The sequence below is a fragment of the Drosophila miranda genome, unplaced genomic scaffold (assembly GCF_003369915.1).
Source record: "Drosophila miranda strain MSH22 unplaced genomic scaffold, D.miranda_PacBio2.1 Contig_AX15_pilon, whole genome shotgun sequence".
Lineage (NCBI taxonomy): Eukaryota > Metazoa > Arthropoda > Insecta > Diptera > Drosophilidae > Drosophila > Drosophila miranda.
In genome coordinates this window covers 1-19,651 of record NW_022881660.1, presented here as the reverse complement: position 1 = coordinate 19,651, position 19,651 = coordinate 1, and the positions used below count along the sequence as shown (strand labels likewise).

The 19,651-nt window shown below is 51.1% G+C and overlaps 2 protein-coding genes across 3 annotated transcripts; both read left to right on the top strand.

Annotated features, from left to right (window-relative positions):
• The first annotated feature begins 8,046 nt into the window (after positions 1–8,046).
• Positions 8,047–18,030, top strand: LOC117195257. Its single transcript, XM_033399878.1, has 2 exons — positions 8,047–8,411; positions 17,850–18,030. The coding sequence occupies exons 1-2, from the start codon at positions 8,071–8,073 to the stop codon at positions 17,854–17,856; spliced, it is 348 nt and encodes a 115-aa protein (XP_033255769.1). The 5' UTR covers positions 8,047–8,070; the 3' UTR covers positions 17,857–18,030.
• Positions 11,562–12,195, top strand: LOC117195258. 2 transcript variants are annotated; one of them, XM_033399881.1, is made up of 3 exons: positions 11,562–11,734; positions 11,827–11,984; positions 12,053–12,195. In XM_033399881.1, exons 1-3 carry the CDS (start codon positions 11,686–11,688, stop codon positions 12,173–12,175), a joined length of 330 nt encoding a protein of 109 aa, XP_033255772.1. In that variant the 5' UTR covers positions 11,562–11,685; the 3' UTR covers positions 12,176–12,195. The 2 variants fall into 2 exon arrangements, with proteins under 2 accessions (XP_033255772.1, XP_033255770.1); XM_033399879.1 differs by lacking the exon at positions 11,562–11,734 and having other exon boundaries at positions 11,744–11,984.
• Positions 18,031–19,651: the final 1,621 nt, after the last annotated feature.

Here is a 19,651-nt window from a genome sequence, read left to right as displayed (position 1 = left end):
GCGATCTGTAGGATCGATTGAGCCAATGATAGCGTCAGCGCGTCTGGCTTTGCCCGCTTCTAGCTCCTTATGTATCCTGTTGGCAAGCATATTGTACAGCTGTCGCACTGCCGGGTCATGGTTCCGCTTCAGCAGGTTCCTCAGGCGTCTCTTGGTGGCAATCATCAGCCGTATGCGATTGCTGACCTGGTACTCAGCTTGGACTCTAGGTCGGACGGGCCTCCTCAGACTGCTTGTGGCATGTTCGGCTGCCTCTAACACGTTCCTCTCAAGAATGCTAGCCGCGTCATCAACATCCTCTGCTGACCTGAGCTCAGTATTCAGATGGATGTGCGAGTCAAGCCACGATTGGAACCTCGAAATGCTAGCCCCTGGTGGCAAGAGGCGTCTCTTAGTCACCGCCTCCGCTGGAGACATGCTCAACTCAATCACCATTGGGAGATGATCAGAAGAGAGCTCGTTTAGATGGGAGATATGCAGCAATTCGTCCCTCACGCCCTTGTAGACCGCGAAGTCAATTGCCGATGGTGTATGCCGAGTATTGTACGGGTAGTGAGTAGGAGATCCAGTGGCCAGAATGTTGCAGCTACTTTCCTGAACGGCCCTGAGCAGCTTTCCGCCTCTTCTGCACGCCCTTGCGTTTCCCCACCACGAGTTCTTCGCGTTCCAATCGCCAGCAGCAACAAATCTCGGCCCCAACTGACCAAACAATGCCAAGAAGTCCTCCTCAGTCCATTCCTGCATTGGGGGGCAGTAAATGGAAGAGACCACCAGTCGGCCACCATCAGGCAGGGTCAGGGTAGCGGATGCACACTGAATGTGGTCCGTTGTTATGTTTGGCAGGGCAATATGAAGGATTCCAGCTCTGATTAAGAGCAGGGATCCCCCACGACCAGTCCCAGATGGGTGATTGGCACCGTAAGTACAGTATCCATTGACGCTGAAGGTCTCTGAGTTTTTAAAATGAGACTCAGAGACCATCAGAACGTCAACTTCGTGTCTGCATGCAAATGCCGCAAGTTCAGCTGTCTTCCCTCGGAGTCCCGAGGCGTTCCAAAATACAATCTTTAGATTGCTGTGGTGGCGGGTAGAGTAGTTAGCATTAGGATTATACATTTCTGGCAAATGAATTCGCCTGAATGCTAGCGTATAAACAGTCTGTAAGCTTTGTCATTTGAGCAATTAACACATCCATTTTTCCTTCCAGCTTTTGAGTAGATTCAGCAGCGGCGGCCGCATGCTGGATCCGCTCCTGAGTCAGCAGGGTGATGAGATAGTCCAGTTTCTGGCTGAGCTCATCGCTAGGACGGACACTCTGACTGCTCGCCACGGGCTGGAATCCAGTTGTGGTCGCTGCTGGCGGCACCGAATGCCATACTTGCCTCCCAGGAAGAGGCTGGGAATGACTCGCTGGTTGCCGTGTGCGGAGTGCATCGGCATAACTGCTCATTTGAACTGGAGGAGCAGGAGCTCTTGCGCCAGAGCGCGCTCGCCGGCGGCTAGGTTGCTGCAGTGCTGGAAATCCCTGCTGGTTCATGACGGGTGGCTGGCGGGGACGCCGCAAACCCTGAGTGGCGGGTAAGGTAGGCATCGAAAGTTTATTTAGCATCTTGTTGGTCTGATCTAACCCATTTCTTCTTTTGTTGCAGTACTCCTTATACTTCACACAGCCACGGTAGCTGGCAACATGGGGACCATCACAATTTGCGCATTTCGGCACCTCCTCCCGCTTCTTGGGGCAGTCCTTAGGGTCGTGCTTATCGCCGCACTTCAAACAAATAACTGCACGGTTGCAGTAATTCTTCGAGTGCCCAAACATCTGACACTTATGGCACTGAGGAACACCTGGCGCACGTATGGGCTTCTCCACCTTGACCCGTTGGCTGCAGATTGCCGTTAGTTCATAGATGTTATTGTTAATATCCTGAGGCTCTAGCTCAACCTCGAATAGGTCCAGTGGCTCCTTTGTAAACCTTTTAAAGATATTGGCAATATGCCTCACTTTATATCCGAGTCTTCCGAGCTGTTCACGCACCCAATCTGTGGGTGTGGAGCGGTGCAGGTGGCGTATAACAATACGCATTCCCCTCTCGCTTTTCAGGCGAAACGTGTGGTGTTCGACACCTTGTCCCTCATTTAGGAGCCGGATCAGGGCCCTATGTCCATCTATGGTGTGGCACATTACCTTTAAAGACCTATTAGCAGCCGGCCTGGTATCATATGTACCAGCGCCAATGGCATTATCAAAGCACTGTAGTAGGGGAAAAATATCTGTGACATTAGGAATGTAAATGGGGGCTGGCCGCACAATTTTGGCGTCAGCAGTAGCAGCAGCATTGTTAGCGTGCGCAGTAGTAGGGGCAGGCGGGGGGGTGGTATGAGAAGTAGAGGGCCTGTTTGTGGGAACAGGTTCCTCGGCTTCCGTCTCTCCCTCGCTGCAGTCAGCATCCACATCCATATCAGCATCAGAAAGAATATTGTAATAATTTGTTGTACTCATCTGGTTGGGGTCCCGCTTCTCATTCGAGGATACTATCCGTTTGACCATCCTGGCCGACACCTTTGTAATCGGCGAGGCCAGGGTGGTCGTCCGCTTCTTATTACGGGCCTCCGACTCGGCCTTCAGCATGGCCATCACCTTCCTCTCCTTTGCGAGTTTTTCCCGCTGCTCCTTGAGAATCTCGTGCAGAGTCATCTGGCTCGGCACGGATGCTGCAAGGGCAGTAGGATTGGTAGCGTCAGCAGTGGCAGAACTGCCAGGGGCACAGGTAGCAGTAGAGGCAGCAGCAGCACGGGCAGCACCAGTAGAAACTGGCGTGCGTTGAGCAGCACCTACACGAGCAGTACTAGGAACTGTAGATGTTGATGGGCGTTTAGCTGTGGCGGCAGCTACGCGAGTAGGGGCGGTGGCTTTAGCAGCAGCACCAGGAATGGCAGCACAGGCAGTAGCAGCAGAGGCAGTAGCAGCAGAGGCTCTGGTCAGCATGGCAGAGGGGGGGGCTAGCAATGGCTTCACAGTGATCGGGGCCTGCATCAACTTGGCTGCAGCGGCAGCTGAGGTTGATGGCATGTCGCTGGTCAAATCTGCCAATGAGCTCGAGCGACAGGAAAGGGGGCGTAGATCACTCTGCGATATACCCGACATTGGTACCGAGGGGGAGAGAAGATCGATTTCGTTGTCCGAACACGGAGCACTCGAGGCCAAATTGGTCTTCTTTTTGGATTTGGGGCACGGTTTACGTACCATTGTTTGTTTTCCGTAGCTTTATTGGTGCAAAACAGACACAAGTGTTAATATAGCGGAGGGGGGGGGGGGGGGGGGGGGTGGTCAGCAGCGGCTGAAGCCTACCCCACGTTTTTTCACTTTTGGCACTTTGGTTATGTAGTATTTGTATGTTGAAAACTTCTAAACGGCACAACACTTCGCGTTGCCCGGAATGTATTTACTGAATATTGCACAGTGTATAATTATACATGTGCAATATTGTTTCGGGGATTTTGTGGCGATTTTGGCTATTTAATAATTAATTATTTTTTTTTTTTTTTGTGTGTCGTATGCAGCGGAGGCGATACGTAACTAACATAACGTAACGTAACCCAGCTCGAGCCTTGGCCTGATCCAGCAGGTTAGGGGAGCCAGAGTTACGTTGCGCTATGGGGACTTTATTTATACCAATACTTAATCTAGCATTTTAGGTACAATATGTTGAGGCTGTATCTTATAAATATTTGTAAATAGCTGTCTACAAGCTGCTGTTAGCAGCCGTAGGCAGCAAATACAATGCTTTTTTTTTTTTTTACAGCGCGAATTCTCCATTGCCAGCAGTGCTGCCGGCGCAAACATATTTTTGGGAAAATCTCTCCACTTTGGTAAACAGTCCGTTTGCCAGAGGGGGGAGAGGGAGTGGGTAGAGCTAAAGCATAATACTCTTGATACTATAGATAGATTTAAAAGTAGATTATAATTAAGGGGAACATTTTGGTTGCCTTCATTGGCAGAAAAGGGAGATTGTATACATATATATGTTATCTATTCTATGTGTTGTATTCTATTTGTTTTGTTTGTTTTTGTTTCTCCTCTGCCCACTGGTCCGGGGCAGCCAGAGCTATTGCTTGTTTTGTTTCTGTCTTCATTTCTTCCTTCGTTACTGTTCCGCCCTCTGGTCCGGGGCAGCCAGCATTGAGTTGAGCGTTTGTGTGGATGTGCGTTTGTATGTGCGCTTGTATGTGCGCAACGGTCCGTTGTCTCATCAGTGGAAATGGCCGAAGTCCACCACCTTCCAGTTGTTGTTGGCTTCTCTCTTCCTCTCAGGGAGTTCACTGGCGGCAATTCGAGATCTATAGGAGAAGGAGGAGACAGAAATTGCGCAGCAGAAATGCTAACGCTCATAGCTTTGAACAGCAGCGCCTTGTTCGGACGCGTTTTTGGCAATCGTTCGCATGAGTCTTCTACTCTTTTTGATAATTCGCAGTTGTCCATTCTAGTATCCTTAGTTGATCGGCTTAAGAACATATTAATCGGAGTGATCTTTCCGTAACGGCCATTTCGGTGTCTGCTTTGTCCGGGGCATTCGTCGCGCTCGCATATATTTGTGTTTTCTTTCGTGCGTTTGTGTGTGCTGTGTCCAAAAGGGGCAGCCATGGTTGTTGCCTTCTTAGGGGCTGAACGGGAATTTGTTGGCGGTAAGTATTCACTGCTGCTGAGCATTTTGGTTGTTGTTTTCAGTGCTTCTTGTTCCTGTTGCTGACGGTGGTTGACTTTCATGGGCATTTGTGCTGGTGTGTGTGTGTGCGCTTCCATTGCCTTGGCCGTTCTCGCTATGCCGCGAATGTGTGTCAGCCGTTAGATCAGTGGATATATCATTCAAAGCTGCTTCAATTGCCAGGCCCAATTGCTCTAATCGCTGTCTTCTGCTGCTGATCGTCAAGTCTATTGTGGCTATGGGAGCAGGCTCCAGTAACCTTCGTCTTGGGAGTATGACCTCTGTGTAGTAGTTATACTCTTGTGGTGGCGACACTGGGCGATCCATCCTGATCAGCATCCTCCGCATTTCATCAAGGTTCCTGTCGTGGCTGATTTGGTCCTCTTCCGTGTACGGGCGCTGATTAGGGATCATCTCAATTCGGTTCCATTCGTGTTTCGCGAGTTCTTTGGGAAGGTGTTTGGCAAGATACTCGGAATACCGGGGTCTAGAGATTCGGTGCGGTACGTAGGGGTCATTGACCACTTTGGCTGCCTCAATGTTGTGGTGGGATCTCATTTGCCCCGTGTACCTCTTGCACGTCCTCTCGTAAACTGCCTCAACCGTGTCCACTTCCAGGTCCCTGTGGATGGTGTCATTCCTCACATACCATGGAGCGTTACATATCAGTCGAAGGGTCTTGTTCTGCTCAACCTGGATCCGTCCAAATTCTGCGCTGGTAGCTAATGGACCCCATACGGCCAATGTGTACTGCCAGATCGGTGCGATCATCTGCTTGTACAGCATTACCTTGGTTTTGAGGTTCAATTTGCTGCTTGTGTTCAGGAGCCAGCGCAGTTTTTGGACCCTTGCCCTGACCTTTGTGACGACGTTGCTGATGTGCAGGTGGAACTGTAGCTTGGCGTCCAGCTTGACCCCCAGATATGAGTGCACGGCGACGCTACTGATTCGCTGGTCGGCGATGTGCGGCTGCAAATCATCATCTGGCTGCTGGATCGTGCGCAACGTATGCACTATATGCACAGTTTTGGAGGCATTGATGGTGATGCCCCATTGCTTTGCCCAGTTGGAGATGCTGAGCAGGAAGCGGTTGAGCTTTTGGGTAGCCATGAGCTGATTCATGCCAGTCGCCAGGATTGCTGTGTCGTCAGCATAGGTAGCCAAGAGCATACCCCTGTCGCGAGGAAGCGGCATGTCGTATGTATACAGATTGTATAGAACTGGCCCAAGTACGCTGCCCTGAGGAACGCCTGCTGCAATCTTTTTGTACCCTGACTTGACTCCGCCTGTGCATTCCACATAGAAAGTTCGATCGTCCAAGTAGTGGGACAAGACTCTGTATATTGCTGCCGGCAACAGCTGCTTCATCTTGTACTTCAGGCCCGAATGCCAGACTCGGTCGAATGCCTCCTGTATGTCCATGTAGATGGCTGAGCAGTACAGGTTGTTCTCATATGTGGACAAAATGAACTTCGAGACTCTCCCCAATTGGTGTTCAGCCGCGTGCACCTGTCTGAAGCCGAACTGATGGTTTGGAATAGCCTCGACAAATCCATCAGCTTCCATCATCCTGGTCAGAATGAGACGCTCAAACAGTTTGGACAGACCCGAAAGCAGACTGATGGGGCGATAAGATGCCAACTTATCGGCGGGTTTTCCTGGCTTGGGGATCATACTAACTGCCGCGTGTTTCCACCTGTTAGGAAAGCAACCAATCCTAAGGGAGCTGTTGCATATGAGTGCAAAATACAGGAGAGCAGACTTGGGTAGAGCTTTTATCGTCCGATTGTCAATCCTGTCCATTCCAGGGGCCTTTTTTACCTTCAGTACCTTGACTTGTGCCTCAATCTCAGGAAGAGTGATCGCCCTGAATCTCAAATTGGGACCAGGGGATCCAAACTCTTCAAGAGACTCCTCGATTGCTCGTATGTCGGCTGCCGCGCTGGTCAGTACAGGCTTGAAACGCTGCTCCAGATGCCTCGCAAAGGACTCTGCCTTCTCCTCCGTGCTCTTACACCAGGGATCGTCTGAATTGTCATCTCCATCGGCGCAAAACTTTCGGACAGGCAAGTTGGCTGCTGGCTGCCGCTTCAATCCATTGGTCAATCTCCACAGCTTTGCCATGCTGTAGCGATCAGTGGGATCGATTGAACCAATGATTGCGTCCGCGCGTCTGGCTTTGTCCGCTTCCAGCTCCTTATGAATCCTGTTGGCTAGCATGTTGTACAGGTGCCGCACTGCCGGATCATGGTTCCGCTTCAGTAGATTCCTCAGGCGCCTCTTGGTGGCAATCATCAGCCGTATGCGATTGCTGACCTGGTACTCAGCTTGGACTCTAGGTCGGACGGGCCTCCTCAAACCGCTTGTGGCATGTTCAGCTGCCTCCAACACGTTCCTCTCCAGAATGCTAGCTGCGTCATCAACATCCTCTGCTGACCTGAGCTCGGTATTCAGATGGATGTGCGAGTCAAGCCAAGATTGGAACCTCGCAATGCTGGACCCTGGGGGCAAGAGGCGTCTCCTGTTCACCGCCTCCGCTGGAGACATGCTCAACTGAACCACCATTGGGAGATGATCAGATGAGAGGTCATTCAGATGGGAGATATGCAGCAACTCATCCCTCACGCCCTTGTAGACCGCGAAGTCGATTGCCGATGGTGTGTGCCGAGTGTTATATGGGTAGTGGGTTGGAGATCCAGTAGCCAGGATGTTGCAGCTACTTTCCTGAACGGCCCTGAGCAGCTTTCCGCCTCTTCTGCACGCCCTTGCGTTTCCCCACCACGAGTTCTTCGCGTTCCAATCGCCAGCAGCAACAAATCTCGGCCCCAACTGACCAAACAATGCCAAGAAGTCCTCCTCAGTCCATTCCTGCATTGGGGGGCAGTAAATGGAAGAGACCACCAGTCGGCCACCATCAGGCAGGGTCAGGGTAGCGGATGCACACTGAATGTGGTCCGTTGTTATGTTTGGCAGGGCAATATGAAGGATTCCAGCTCTGATTAAGAGCAGGGATCCCCCACGACCAGTCCCAGATGGGTGATTGGCACCGTAAGTACAGTATCCATTGACGCTGAAGGTCTCTGAGTTTTTAAAATGAGACTCAGAGACCATCAGAACGTCAACTTCGTGTCTGCATGCAAATGCCGCAAGTTCAGCTGTCTTCCCTCGGAGTCCCGAGGCGTTCCAAAATACAATCTTTAGATTGCTGTGGTGGCGGGTAGAGTAGTTAGCATTAGGATTATACATTTCTGGCAAATGAATTCGCCTGAATGCTAGCGTATAAACAGTCTGTAAGCTTTGTCATTTGAGCAATTAACACATCCATTTTTCCTTCCAGCTTTTGAGTAGATTCAGCAGCGGCGGCCGCATGCTGGATCCGCTCCTGAGTCAGCAGGGTGATGAGATAGTCCAGTTTCTGGCTGAGCTCATCGCTAGGACGGACACTCTGACTGCTCGCCACGGGCTGGAATCCAGTTGTGGTCGCTGCTGGCGGCACCGAATGCCATACTTGCCTCCCAGGAAGAGGCTGGGAATGACTCGCTGGTTGCCGTGTGCGGAGTGCATCGGCATAACTGCTCATTTGAACTGGAGGAGCAGGAGCTCTTGCGCCAGAGCGCGCTCGCCGGCGGCTAGGTTGCTGCAGTGCTGGAAATCCCTGCTGGTTCATGACGGGTGGCTGGCGGGGACGCCGCAAACCCTGAGTGGCGGGTAAGGTAGGCATCGAAAGTTTATTTAGCATCTTGTTGGTCTGATCTAACCCATTTCTTCTTTTGTTGCAGTACTCCTTATACTTCACACAGCCACGGTAGCTGGCAACATGGGGACCATCACAATTTGCGCATTTCGGCACCTCCTCCCGCTTCTTGGGGCAGTCCTTAGGGTCGTGCTTATCGCCGCACTTCAAACAAATAACTGCACGGTTGCAGTAATTCTTCGAGTGCCCAAACATCTGACACTTATGGCACTGAGGAACACCTGGCGCACGTATGGGCTTCTCCACCTTGACCCGTTGGCTGCAGATTGCCGTTAGTTCATAGATGTTATTGTTAATATCCTGAGGCTCTAGCTCAACCTCGAATAGGTCCAGTGGCTCCTTTGTAAACCTTTTAAAGATATTGGCAATATGCCTCACTTTATATCCGAGTCTTCCGAGCTGTTCACGCACCCAATCTGTGGGTGTGGAGCGGTGCAGGTGGCGTATAACAATACGCATTCCCCTCTCGCTTTTCAGGCGAAACGTGTGGTGTTCGACACCTTGTCCCTCATTTAGGAGCCGGATCAGGGCCCTATGTCCATCTATGGTGTGGCACATTACCTTTAAAGACCTATTAGCAGCCGGCCTGGTATCATATGTACCAGCGCCAATGGCATTATCAAAGCACTGTAGTAGGGGAAAAATATCTGTGACATTAGGAATGTAAATGGGGGCTGGCCGCACAATTTTGGCGTCAGCAGTAGCAGCAGCATTGTTAGCGTGCGCAGTAGTAGGGGCAGGCGGGGGGGTGGTATGAGAAGTAGAGGGCCTGTTTGTGGGAACAGGTTCCTCGGCTTCCGTCTCTCCCTCGCTGCAGTCAGCATCCACATCCATATCAGCATCAGAAAGAATATTGTAATAATTTGTTGTACTCATCTGGTTGGGGTCCCGCTTCTCATTCGAGGATACTATCCGTTTGACCATCCTGGCCGACACCTTTGTAATCGGCGAGGCCAGGGTGGTCGTCCGCTTCTTATTACGGGCCTCCGACTCGGCCTTCAGCATGGCCATCACCTTCCTCTCCTTTGCGAGTTTTTCCCGCTGCTCCTTGAGAATCTCGTGCAGAGTCATCTGGCTCGGCACGGATGCTGCAAGGGCAGTAGGATTGGTAGCGTCAGCAGTGGCAGAACTGCCAGGGGCACAGGTAGCAGTAGAGGCATTTTTTTTTGTCGCTTTTTTGGAATTATTCCAAATTATATACCCGCTTTGGGTTGAGGGCTCAACAGTGCTCCACCTTACAGGGGGGAGGAACTGAGAGGCTGGGGTGTGAGCCGCCAGCAACCAAGCGCGTTGCTTTATTAATATTTTCGATTTGTGGGCAGTATATGTCTTAATATTAATTTATGTACATTTTTTTTGTTGTTTGTTTTACAATTCAACTTTTAAACGGCACTCAAACACACTAGTACATTTAATGGCACAATAATTTACAAACATATAAACTGCAGCAACGTTAAACACTTGTAACCTCGACTAGGCCCGCAGTCAGCAGGGGGGGGCAAGGGAAAAAGAAAACAAGAGAGAGACAAAATATTCGGCACTTTGACGGAGGGACTAAACCTCAAACACGACTCGACTCCACAACGCCCACGACACGACCTTCCTCGTTGGGACACAGATCCAGACTCGAGACGATTCCACGATCGGGGCAAAAGGCTCCAAAAGTACGAATCGTCAAGAGGGTGTCAAGTGTGTGTGTGTGCGGTGTGAAAGTCAAGAAAGATAAGTGGGGCCACGCTCAAAAGTATGCTGTCTCTTCCCTGTAATTCTCCCTAACTTGAAGTTTGATTTGCAATCCCCTGTGAGTTTGTCAACTTGATGTTTTGTTGGCTGTTATGCGGTATGTGGTCTTCAGTCCCCTCTACTACCCTTGCCGCCTGCTGAGGGCAGACGACTAGGAATGTATCATGTACATGTGGGCGGGCAGTTTATAGGGAACGTAGTGGATTTATGCGAAGACTGGCATATTTGGCTCAATTTAGGCCGTAGTGGTAGGGTGTGGCGGCAACTGATGCTGATTTGAAAATCGATTATGAAACCGATAATCAATTCTCAGCACCGTTGCCGCCGAAGTTTTATCACAGATTGTGATAATTTTGTAGTGGGGTGTCGGAGAACCGACTAATTACGATAATAACAATGGGGGGGGGAAGAAAGGGTTAAAGAAATGATATCGAAGATTCAAAAAGTGCAGTGTTGCAACACGTAGTCAATTGAGGAATAGATAAAGAGAAGAAGGTAAACAATGCATGTGCTTTGCGTGGAAAATAAAAGGAAATACACTAAATAAATAGAGACAAGCACTTGCAGTAGTAACAATACAGGTAAGTAGTAGACTGGAGTGGAGACGACGGAAAAACAGGTAATAAAAGAGATACTACACTGGAACAAAGACGAGACAAAACAGGTACAATTGATTTACGTTTACAATATTACAATAAACATAACAATTTAAAACAATGTCTATATCTTTTTTTTTTTTCTATAGCTACAGGGAAGACAAGAAGCATCGGCCGGCATAGCAAAACACAATGCTTGTAAAGACATTGCGTTGCATACCGGCCGACCCCGTCGTCCCCCCTGGTCGTCAAAATTGGCGTCATCCGAAGTCGTCAGAGGTAGCTGCAATTAGCACCTCGTCGTCGTTGTGGCTGTGGCTGCCCTCTTGAAGAACCAGTGGCACTGGTCCGGCCACCAGCTGGGAGCCAGGAGTAGACGGCACACATAGTACTGTGGCGACATGGGTCCGGCCGCCAAAGTGAAATGGATGTGAGTGTGTGTGTGTGCGTCGGTAATTGTGGCCCTGATGTAGAGCGAGTGGCACTGGTCCGGCCACCAGCTGTGGGCAATGATGGACAATGACACGCATAACTCGAACGGCACAGGTCCGGCCGCCCAAGTGTAATGGTTGTGTGTGTGTGTGTCTGAATGGCTGGCGGTAAGTATTTTGAGCGCCCTTTTTTAATCGTATGTCTGGCTGATGGATTTTTCCTTTTCCAGGACCATAGGGCACTCTGAATGCCATGGCACTGGATCCGGCCACCAACTAAGGACGATGGCGATGGCATAACTCGAACGGCACAGGTCCGGCCGCCCAAGTGCAATGGATGTTTGTGTGTGTGTAGATGATTTATTTAATTGCTTTGATGACGGCAGCGTCCGTTGTTCATTTTTGTTGTGGCGTGCGATTGATATGCATTTGTCTTTTAATCCGTTGCAGTGGCAGAGATGTGTCCAGTTAGTACACAGCGTTCCAGGATATCTGGTTGTCAAGATGGTACCTCATGTTGCGGGCGTAGGCCTTAATGTCATCCATGGAGTCGTCATCTGTCCACATCTCATCGTCATCGTTTTCTTCGTCCGTTTCAGGATCCGTCTCTGGAGTGGCGGCTGGCGTTGGCCCTAACGTTTCTTGTGGTGGCTGTGGAGCTGGGGCAGCCACAGTTGCTGCTGCCATTGTTGGTGGATTTTTCGATGTCACTGGAACTGCTGGAGTTGCCGTCACTGCCTGGGATTGGATGAGCGAGGTGAGTAGTGACATCATCGCTTCCAGCCTCTTTTCCAATCGCGTCATCCTCTGCGTATTCTCCATCAGTGCCTGGCTGCAGGATCCCTCGCAGGATTGGCGTTTCGGCTTCATCTTCTGCCGGGAGCGGTTGTTGGCAAGCTGCTGCTGCTGCTGTCGCTGTTGTTGTTGTTCGCGCTGCGGCTGCTGTAGCAGCTGCTGCTGTTGTGCCTGGGAACGGCTCAATGGCTGCTCTGGACGTCGTCGCCCAGTGCGTGGGTCAGAGGCAGCAGGCGTCTGTTTATTTGTATGTATTGGCTGCTGCTGCTGCTTCTGCTTCTGCTGATGTTGTTCTCGTCCTCTTCGTCGCCCAGGAGAGGAGACATTGAGTGGCGTCTGTGCTGCCTGCTGCTGCTGTCGGCGCCAGGGATTGGCTGGCGTTTGAGCTGGCTGTTGCTGCTGCTGTCGGCGCCCTGGATGTGCTGGTGTTGTTCTTGCTGGTGGTGGCTGCTGCTCTGGCAATGGCTGCAGAAGCGAGCTGCGCTTGCGACGCAACTCCTGCATGGCCACTCGGTGGGACAGAAGGCGGCCCCTTGCTGCCTTGAATGCCGGACATCCCTTGTAGGCGCTGATGTGGGCGCCCTGGCAATTGGCGCATTTAGGGGCGTCTGCCCTTGGCTTGGCACATGCCGTGGACGCGTGGGCACCCGCACACTTCATACAGACGAATGACCGCCTGCAGTAGGTGCGGGTGTGCCCGAATGCCTGGCATCTGTGGCACTGGGCTGGGTCCACCGGCTTGGCCTGCCTCTCGACGGTCACCAACTGGTTGCCCAGCTGGGTTAATTGGAGGACATCGTGGTGGCTTTCATCAGGCTTGGGGGCTATCTCCAACTCGAACTGGTCGAGTGGCTGTCCATCGGATCTCCCTTTAATGGCTCTAATAAATATAACATAATAGCCCAATTCGGCCATCTGATTTTTTATTAGTTGGGTGCTTGTGGAGTGGTGTAGATCTCGCACGACGATCCGTAGCCCACGGTCACTCTTGTGCTGGTGTGTGTAGTGGCCAGTCATCGCCTCGTTGCCGTCGCCATCGCCCAGGATTGCCATGATGGCATCCCTGGTAGCCACGTCGCGGGCCTGGATACGGACACCATTGCGGCTGATGAGCTTGGTGTGGTAGCTGCTGTTGCCCACCCTCGGGTCCTTCTGCAGCTTGTCCAGAATGGGCATAATGTCGGGGACAGCTGGCAGAATGATGGGGGGGGAATGATTGTCGTTGGTTGGTGCTGTCGCTGCAGCATCCGAATTTGTCTGGCATTGGGCATACTCAGGGAGGCAGCTGGAGCAGCCCAACGCCGCCGCCTCTGCTGCTGCTGTGGGTTCCTTTTTTTTTTGTGTGTCGTATGCAGCGGTGGCGATACGTAACTAACATAACGTAACGTAACCCAGCTCGAGCCTTGGCCTGATCCAGCAGGTTAGGGGAGCCAGAGTTACGTTACGCTATGGGGACTTTATTTATACCAATACTTAATCTAGCATTTTAGGTACAATATGTTGAGGCTGTATCTTATAAATATTTGTAAATAGCTGTCTACAAGCTGCTGTTAGCAGCCGTAGGCAGCAAATACAATGCTTTTTTTTTTTTTTTACAGCGCGAATTCTCCATTGCCAGCAGTGCTGCCGGCGCAAACATATTTTTGGGAAAATCTCTCCACTTTGGTAAACAGTCCGTTTGCCAGAGGGGGAGAGGGAGTGGGTAGAGCTAAAGCATAATACTCTTGATACTATAGATAGATTTAAAAGTAGATTATAATTAAGGGGAACATTTTGGTTGCCTTCATTGGCAGAAAAGGGAGATTGTATACATATATATGTTATCTATTCTATGTCTTGTCTTCTATTTGTTTTGTCTTGTTTTTGTTTCTCCTCTGCCACTGGTCCGGGGCAGCCAGAGCTATTGCTTATTTTGGTTTGGTCTTCTTTCCTTCTTTCGTTACTGTTCGCCCTCTGGTCCGGGCAGCCAGCATTGAGTTGAGCGTTTGTGTGGATGTGCGTTTGTATGTGCGCTTGTATGTGCGCAACGGTCAGTTGTCTCATCAGTGGAAATGGCCGAAGTCCACCACCTTCCAGTTGTTGTTGGCTTCTCTCTTCCTCTCAGGGAGTTCACTGGCGGCAATTCGAGATCTATAGGAGAAGGAGGAGACAGAAATTGCGCAGCAGAAATGCTAACGCTCATAGTTTTGAACAGCAGCGCCTTGTTCGGACGCGTTTTTGGCAGTCGGTCGCATGAGTCTTCTACTCTTTTTAATAATTTGCAGTTGTCCATTCCTATGTCGTTAGTTGCTCGGTTTAGGAGGATATTAAGCAGAGTGATCATTCCGTAACGGCCATTTCGGTGTCTGCTTTGTCCGGGGCATTCGTCGCGCTCGCATATATTTGTGTTTTCTTTCGTGCGTTTGTGTGTTCTGTGTCCAAAAGGGGCAGCCATGGTTGTTGCCTTCTTAGGGGCTGAAACGGGAATTTGTTGGCGGTAAGTAATCACTGCTGCTGAGCATTTTCGTTGTTGTTTTCTGTGCTTCTTGTTCCTGTTGCTGGCGGTGGTTGACTTTCATGGGCATTTGTGCTGGTGTGTGTGTGTGCGCTTCCATTGCCTTGGCCGTTCTCGCTATGCCGCGAATGTGTGTCAGCCGTTAGATCAGTGGATATATCATTCAAAGCTGCTTCAATTGCCAGGCCCAATTGCTCTAATCGCTGTCTTCTGCTGCTGATCGTCAAGTCTATTGTGGCTATGGGAGCAGGCTCCAGTAATCTTCGTCTTGGAGTATGACCTCTGTGTAATAGTTATACTCTGATGGCGGCGACACTGGGCGATCCATCCTGATCAGCATCCTCCGCATGTCATCAAGGTTCCTGTCGTGGCTGATTTGGTCCTCTTCCGTGTACGGGCGCTGATTAGGGATCATCTCGATGCGGTTCCATTCGTGCTTCGCGAGTTCCTTGGTAGGTGTTTTCCAAGAAACTCGGAATACCGGGGTCTTGTAACTCTATGCGGTACATAAGGGTCATTGACCACTTTGGCTGCCTCAATGTTGTGGTGGGATCTCATTTGCTCCGTGTACCTTTTGCAAGTTTTCTCGTAGACTGCCTCAACCATGTCCACTTCCAGGTCCCTGTGAATGGTGTCGTTCCTCACATACCATGGAGCATTGCAGATCAGGCGAAGAGTCTTGTTCTGCTCAACTTGAATCCGTCCAAATTCCGCGCTGCTAGCTAATGGACCCCATACGGCCAATGTGTACTGCCAGATAGGTGCAATCATCTGCTTGTACAACATTACCTTTGTGTTGAGGTTCAATTTGCTGTTTGAGTTTAGGAGCCAGCGCATTTTTTTGGACCCTTGCCTGACCTTTGTGATGACGTTGGTTTATGTGTTGGTGGAACTGGAGCTTAGCGTCCAGCTTGACCCCCAAATACGAATGCACAGCGATGCTACTAATCCGCTGATCAGCAATGTGCGGCTGCAATTCAGCCACTGGCTGTTGGATCGCGCGCAATTGTATGCACTATATGCACAGTTTTGGAGGCATTGATGGTGATGCCCCATTGCTTTGCCCAGTTGGAGATGCTCTGTAGGAAGCGTTGGAGCTTGTTGGTAGCCATGAGCTGGTTCATGCCAGTGGCCAGGATTGCTGTGTCGTCAGCATAAGTGGGCCAAGAGCATACCACTGTCGCGAGGAAGAGGCATGTCGTATGTGTACAGATTATATAGTACAGGTCCAAGTACGCTGCCCTGTGGAACGCCTGCTGCAATCATTTTATTTCCCGATTTGACGCCGCCTGTGCATTCAACATAGAAAGACCGATCATCCAAGTAGTGGGACAAGACTCTGTATATCGCTGCCGGTAGCAACTGCTTCATCTTATGTTTCAGGCCCACATGCCAGACTCGATCGAAAGCCTCCTGTATGTCCATATAGATGGCAGAGCAGTACAGGTTGTTCTCATAGGTGGACAGGATGAACTTCGTAACTCTCCCCAATTGGTGTTCAGCGCGTGCACATGTCTGAAGCCAAACTGATGGTTTGGAATAGACTCAACAAATCCATCAGCTTCCATCATCCTGGTCAGAATAAGTCGCTCAAACAGCTTGGACAGGCCCGAAAGCAGGCTGATGGGGCGATAAGATGCCAACTTATCGGCGGGTTTTCCTGGCTTGGGATCATACTAACAGCCGCGTGCTTCCATCTGTTAGGAAAACAACCAATCCTAAGGGAGCTGTTGCATATGAGCGCGAAATATAGAAGAGCAGACTTAGGTAGAGCTTTTATGGTCCGATTGTCAATCCTGTCCATTCCAGGGGCCTTTTTCAGCTTCAGTACCTTGACCTGTGCCTCAATCTCAGGAAGAGTGATCGCCCTGAAGCCCAGATTGGGCCCAGGGGATCCAAACTCTTCAAGGGACTCCTCGATGACTCGTCTGTCGGCTGCCGCGCTGGTCAAAACAGGCTTGAATCTCTGCTCCAGATGCAACGCAAAAGACTCTGCCTTCTCCTCAGTGCTCTTGCACCAGGGATCGTCAGCATTATCCTCTCCATCCGCACAATACTTCCTCACAGGCAAATTGGCTGCTGGCTGCCGCTTCAAACCATTGGTCAATCTCCATAGCTTCTGCATACTATAGCGATCTGTAGGATCGATTGAGCCAATGATAGCGTCAGCGCGTCTGGCTTTGCCCGCTTCTAGCTCCTTATGTATCCTGTTGGCAAGCATATTGTACAGCTGTCGCACTGCCGGGTCATGGTTCCGCTTCAGCAGGTTCCTCAGCGTCTCTTGGTGGCAATCATCAGCCGTATGCGATTGCTGACCTGGTACTCAGCTTGGACTCTAGGTCGGACGGGCCTCCTCAGACTGCTTGTGGCATGTTCGGCTGCCTCTAACACGTTCCTCTCAAGAATGCTAGCCGCGTCATCAACATCCTCTGCTGACCTGAGCTCAGTATTCAGATGGATGTGCGAGTCAAGCCACGATTGAACCTCGAAATGCTAGCCCCTGGTGGCAAGAGGCGTCTCTTAGTCACCGCCTCCGCTGGAGACATGCTCAACTCAATCACCATTGGGAGATGATCAGAAGAGAGCTCGTTTAGATGGGAGATATGCAGCAATTCGTCCCTCACGCCCTTGTAGACCGCGAAGTCAATTGCCGATGGTTGTATGCCGAGTATTGTACGGTAGTGAGTAGGAGATCCAGTGGCCAGAATGTTGCAGCTACTTTCCTGAACGGCCCTGAGCAGCTTTCCGCCTCTTCTGCACGCCCTTGCGTTTCCCCACCACGAGTTCTTCGCGTTCCAATCGCCAGCAGCAACAAATCTCGGCCCAACTGACCAAACAATGCCAAGAAGTCCTCCTCAGTCCATTCCTGCATTGGGGGGCAGTAAATGGAAGAGACCACCAGTCGGCCACCATCAGGCAGGGTCAGGGTAGCGGATGCACACTGAATGTGGTCCGTTGTTATGTTTGGCAGGGCAATATGAAGGATTCCAGCTCTGATTAAGAGCAGGGATCCCCACGACCAGTCCAGATGGGTGATTGGCACCGTAAGTACAGTATCCATTGACGCTGAACGTCTCTGAGTTTTTAAAATGAGACTCAGAGACCATCAGAACGTCAACTTCGTGTCTGCATGCAAATGCCGCAAGTTCAGCTGTCTTCCCTCGGAGTCCCGAGGCGTTCCAAAATACAATCTTTAGATTGCTGTGGTGGCGGGTAGAGTAGTTAGCATTAGGATTATACATTTCTGGCAAATGAATTCGCCTGAATGCTAGCGTATAAACAGTCTGTAAGCTTTGTCATTTGAGCAATTAACACATCCATTTTTCCTTCCAGCTTTTGAGTAGATTCAGCAGCGGCGGCCGCATGCTGGATCCGCTCCTGAGTCAGCAGGGTGATGAGATAGTCCAGTTTCTGGCTGAGCTCATCGCTAGGACGGACACTCTGACTGCTCGCCACGGGCTGGAATCCAGTTGTGGTCGCTGCTGGCGGCACCGAATGCCATACTTGCCTCCAGGAAGAGGCTGGGAATGACTCGCTGGTTGCCGTGTGCGGAGTGCATCGGCATAACTGCTCATTTGAACTGGAGGAGCAGGAGCTCTTGCGCCAGAGCGCGCTCGCCGGCGGCTAGGTTGCTGCAGTGCTGGAAATCCCTGCTGGTTCATGACGGGTGGCTGGCGGGGACGCCGCAAACCCTGAGTGGCGGTAAGGTAGGCATCGAAAGTTTATTTAGCATCTTGTTGGTCTGATCTAACCCATTTCTTCTTTTGTTGCAGTACTCCTTATACTTCACACAGCCACGGTAGCTGGCAACATGGGGACCATCACAATTTGCGCATTTCGGCACCTCCTCCCGCTTCTTGGGGCAGTCCTTAGGGTCGTGCTTATCGCCGCACTTCAAACAAATAACTGCACGGTTGCAGTAATTCTTCGAGTGCCCAAACATCTGACACTTATGGCACTGAGGAACACCTGGCGCACGTATGGGCTTCTCCACCTTGACCCGTTGGCTGCAGATTGCCGTTAGTTCATAGATGTTATTGTTAATATCCTGAGGCTCTAGCTCAACCTCGAATAGGTCCAGTGGCTCCTTTGTAAACCTTTTAAAGATATTGGCAATATGCCTCACTTTATATCCGAGTCTTCCGAGCTGTTCACGCACCCAATCTGTGGGTGTGGAGCGGTGCAGGTGGCGTATAACAATACGCATTCCCCTCGCTTTTCAGGCGAAACGTGTGGTGTTCGACACCTTGTCCCTCATTTAGGAGCCGGATCAGGGCCCTATGTCCATCTATGGTGTGGCACATTACCTTTAAAGACCTATTAGCAGCCGGCCTGGTATCATATGTACCAGCGCCAATGGCATTATCAAAGCACTGTAGTAGGGGAAAAATATCTGTGACATTAGGAATGTAAATGGGGGCTGGCCGCACAATTTTGGCGTCAGCAGTAGCAGCAGCATTGTTAGCGTGCGCAGTAGTAGGGGCAGGCGGGGGGTGGTATGAGAAGTAGAGGGCCTGTTTGTGGGAACAGGTTCCTCGGCTTCCGTCTCTCCCTCGCTGCAGTCAGCATCCACATCCATATCAGCATCAGAAAGAATATTGTAATAATTTGTTGTACTCATCTGGTTGGGGTCCCGCTTCTCCTTCGAGGATACTATCCGTTTGACCATCTTGGCCGACACCTTTGTAATCGGCGAGGCCAGGGTGGTCGTCCGCTTCTTATTACGGGCCTCCGACTCGGCCTTCAGCATGGCCATCACCTTCCTCTCCTTTGCGAGTTTTTCCCGCTGCTCCTTGAGAATCTCGTGCAGAGTCATCTGGCTCGGCACGGATGCTGCAAGGGCAGTAGGATTGGTAGCGTCAGCAGTGGCAGAACTGCCAGGGGCACAGGTAGCAGTAGAGGCAGCAGCAGCACGGGCAGCACCAGTAGAAACTGGCGTGCGTTGAGCAGCACCTACACGAGCAGTACTAGGAACTGTAGATGTTGATGGGCGTTTAGCTGTGGCGGCAGCTACGCGAGTAGGGGCGGTGGCTTTAGCAGCAGCACCAGGAATGGCAGCACAGGCAGTAGCAGCAGAGGCAGTAGCAGCAGAGGCTCTGGTCAGCATGGCAGAGGGGGGGCTAGCAATGGCTTCA

Bases quoted from the DNA above. Each gene is read 5' to 3' on its own strand.
- LOC117195257 (XM_033399878.1), top strand. From the start codon at position 8,071: ATGCTGGATCCGCTCCTGAGTCAGCAGGGTGATGAGATAGTCCAGTTT.
- LOC117195258 (XM_033399879.1), top strand. From the start codon at position 11,763: ATGTCATCCATGGAGTCGTCATCTGTCCACATCTCATCGTCATCGTTT. The intron at 11,985-12,052 runs GTGAGTAGTGAC...ATTCTCCATCAG, and splicing joins CCTGGGATTGGATGAGCGAG to TGCCTGGCTGCAGGATCCCT.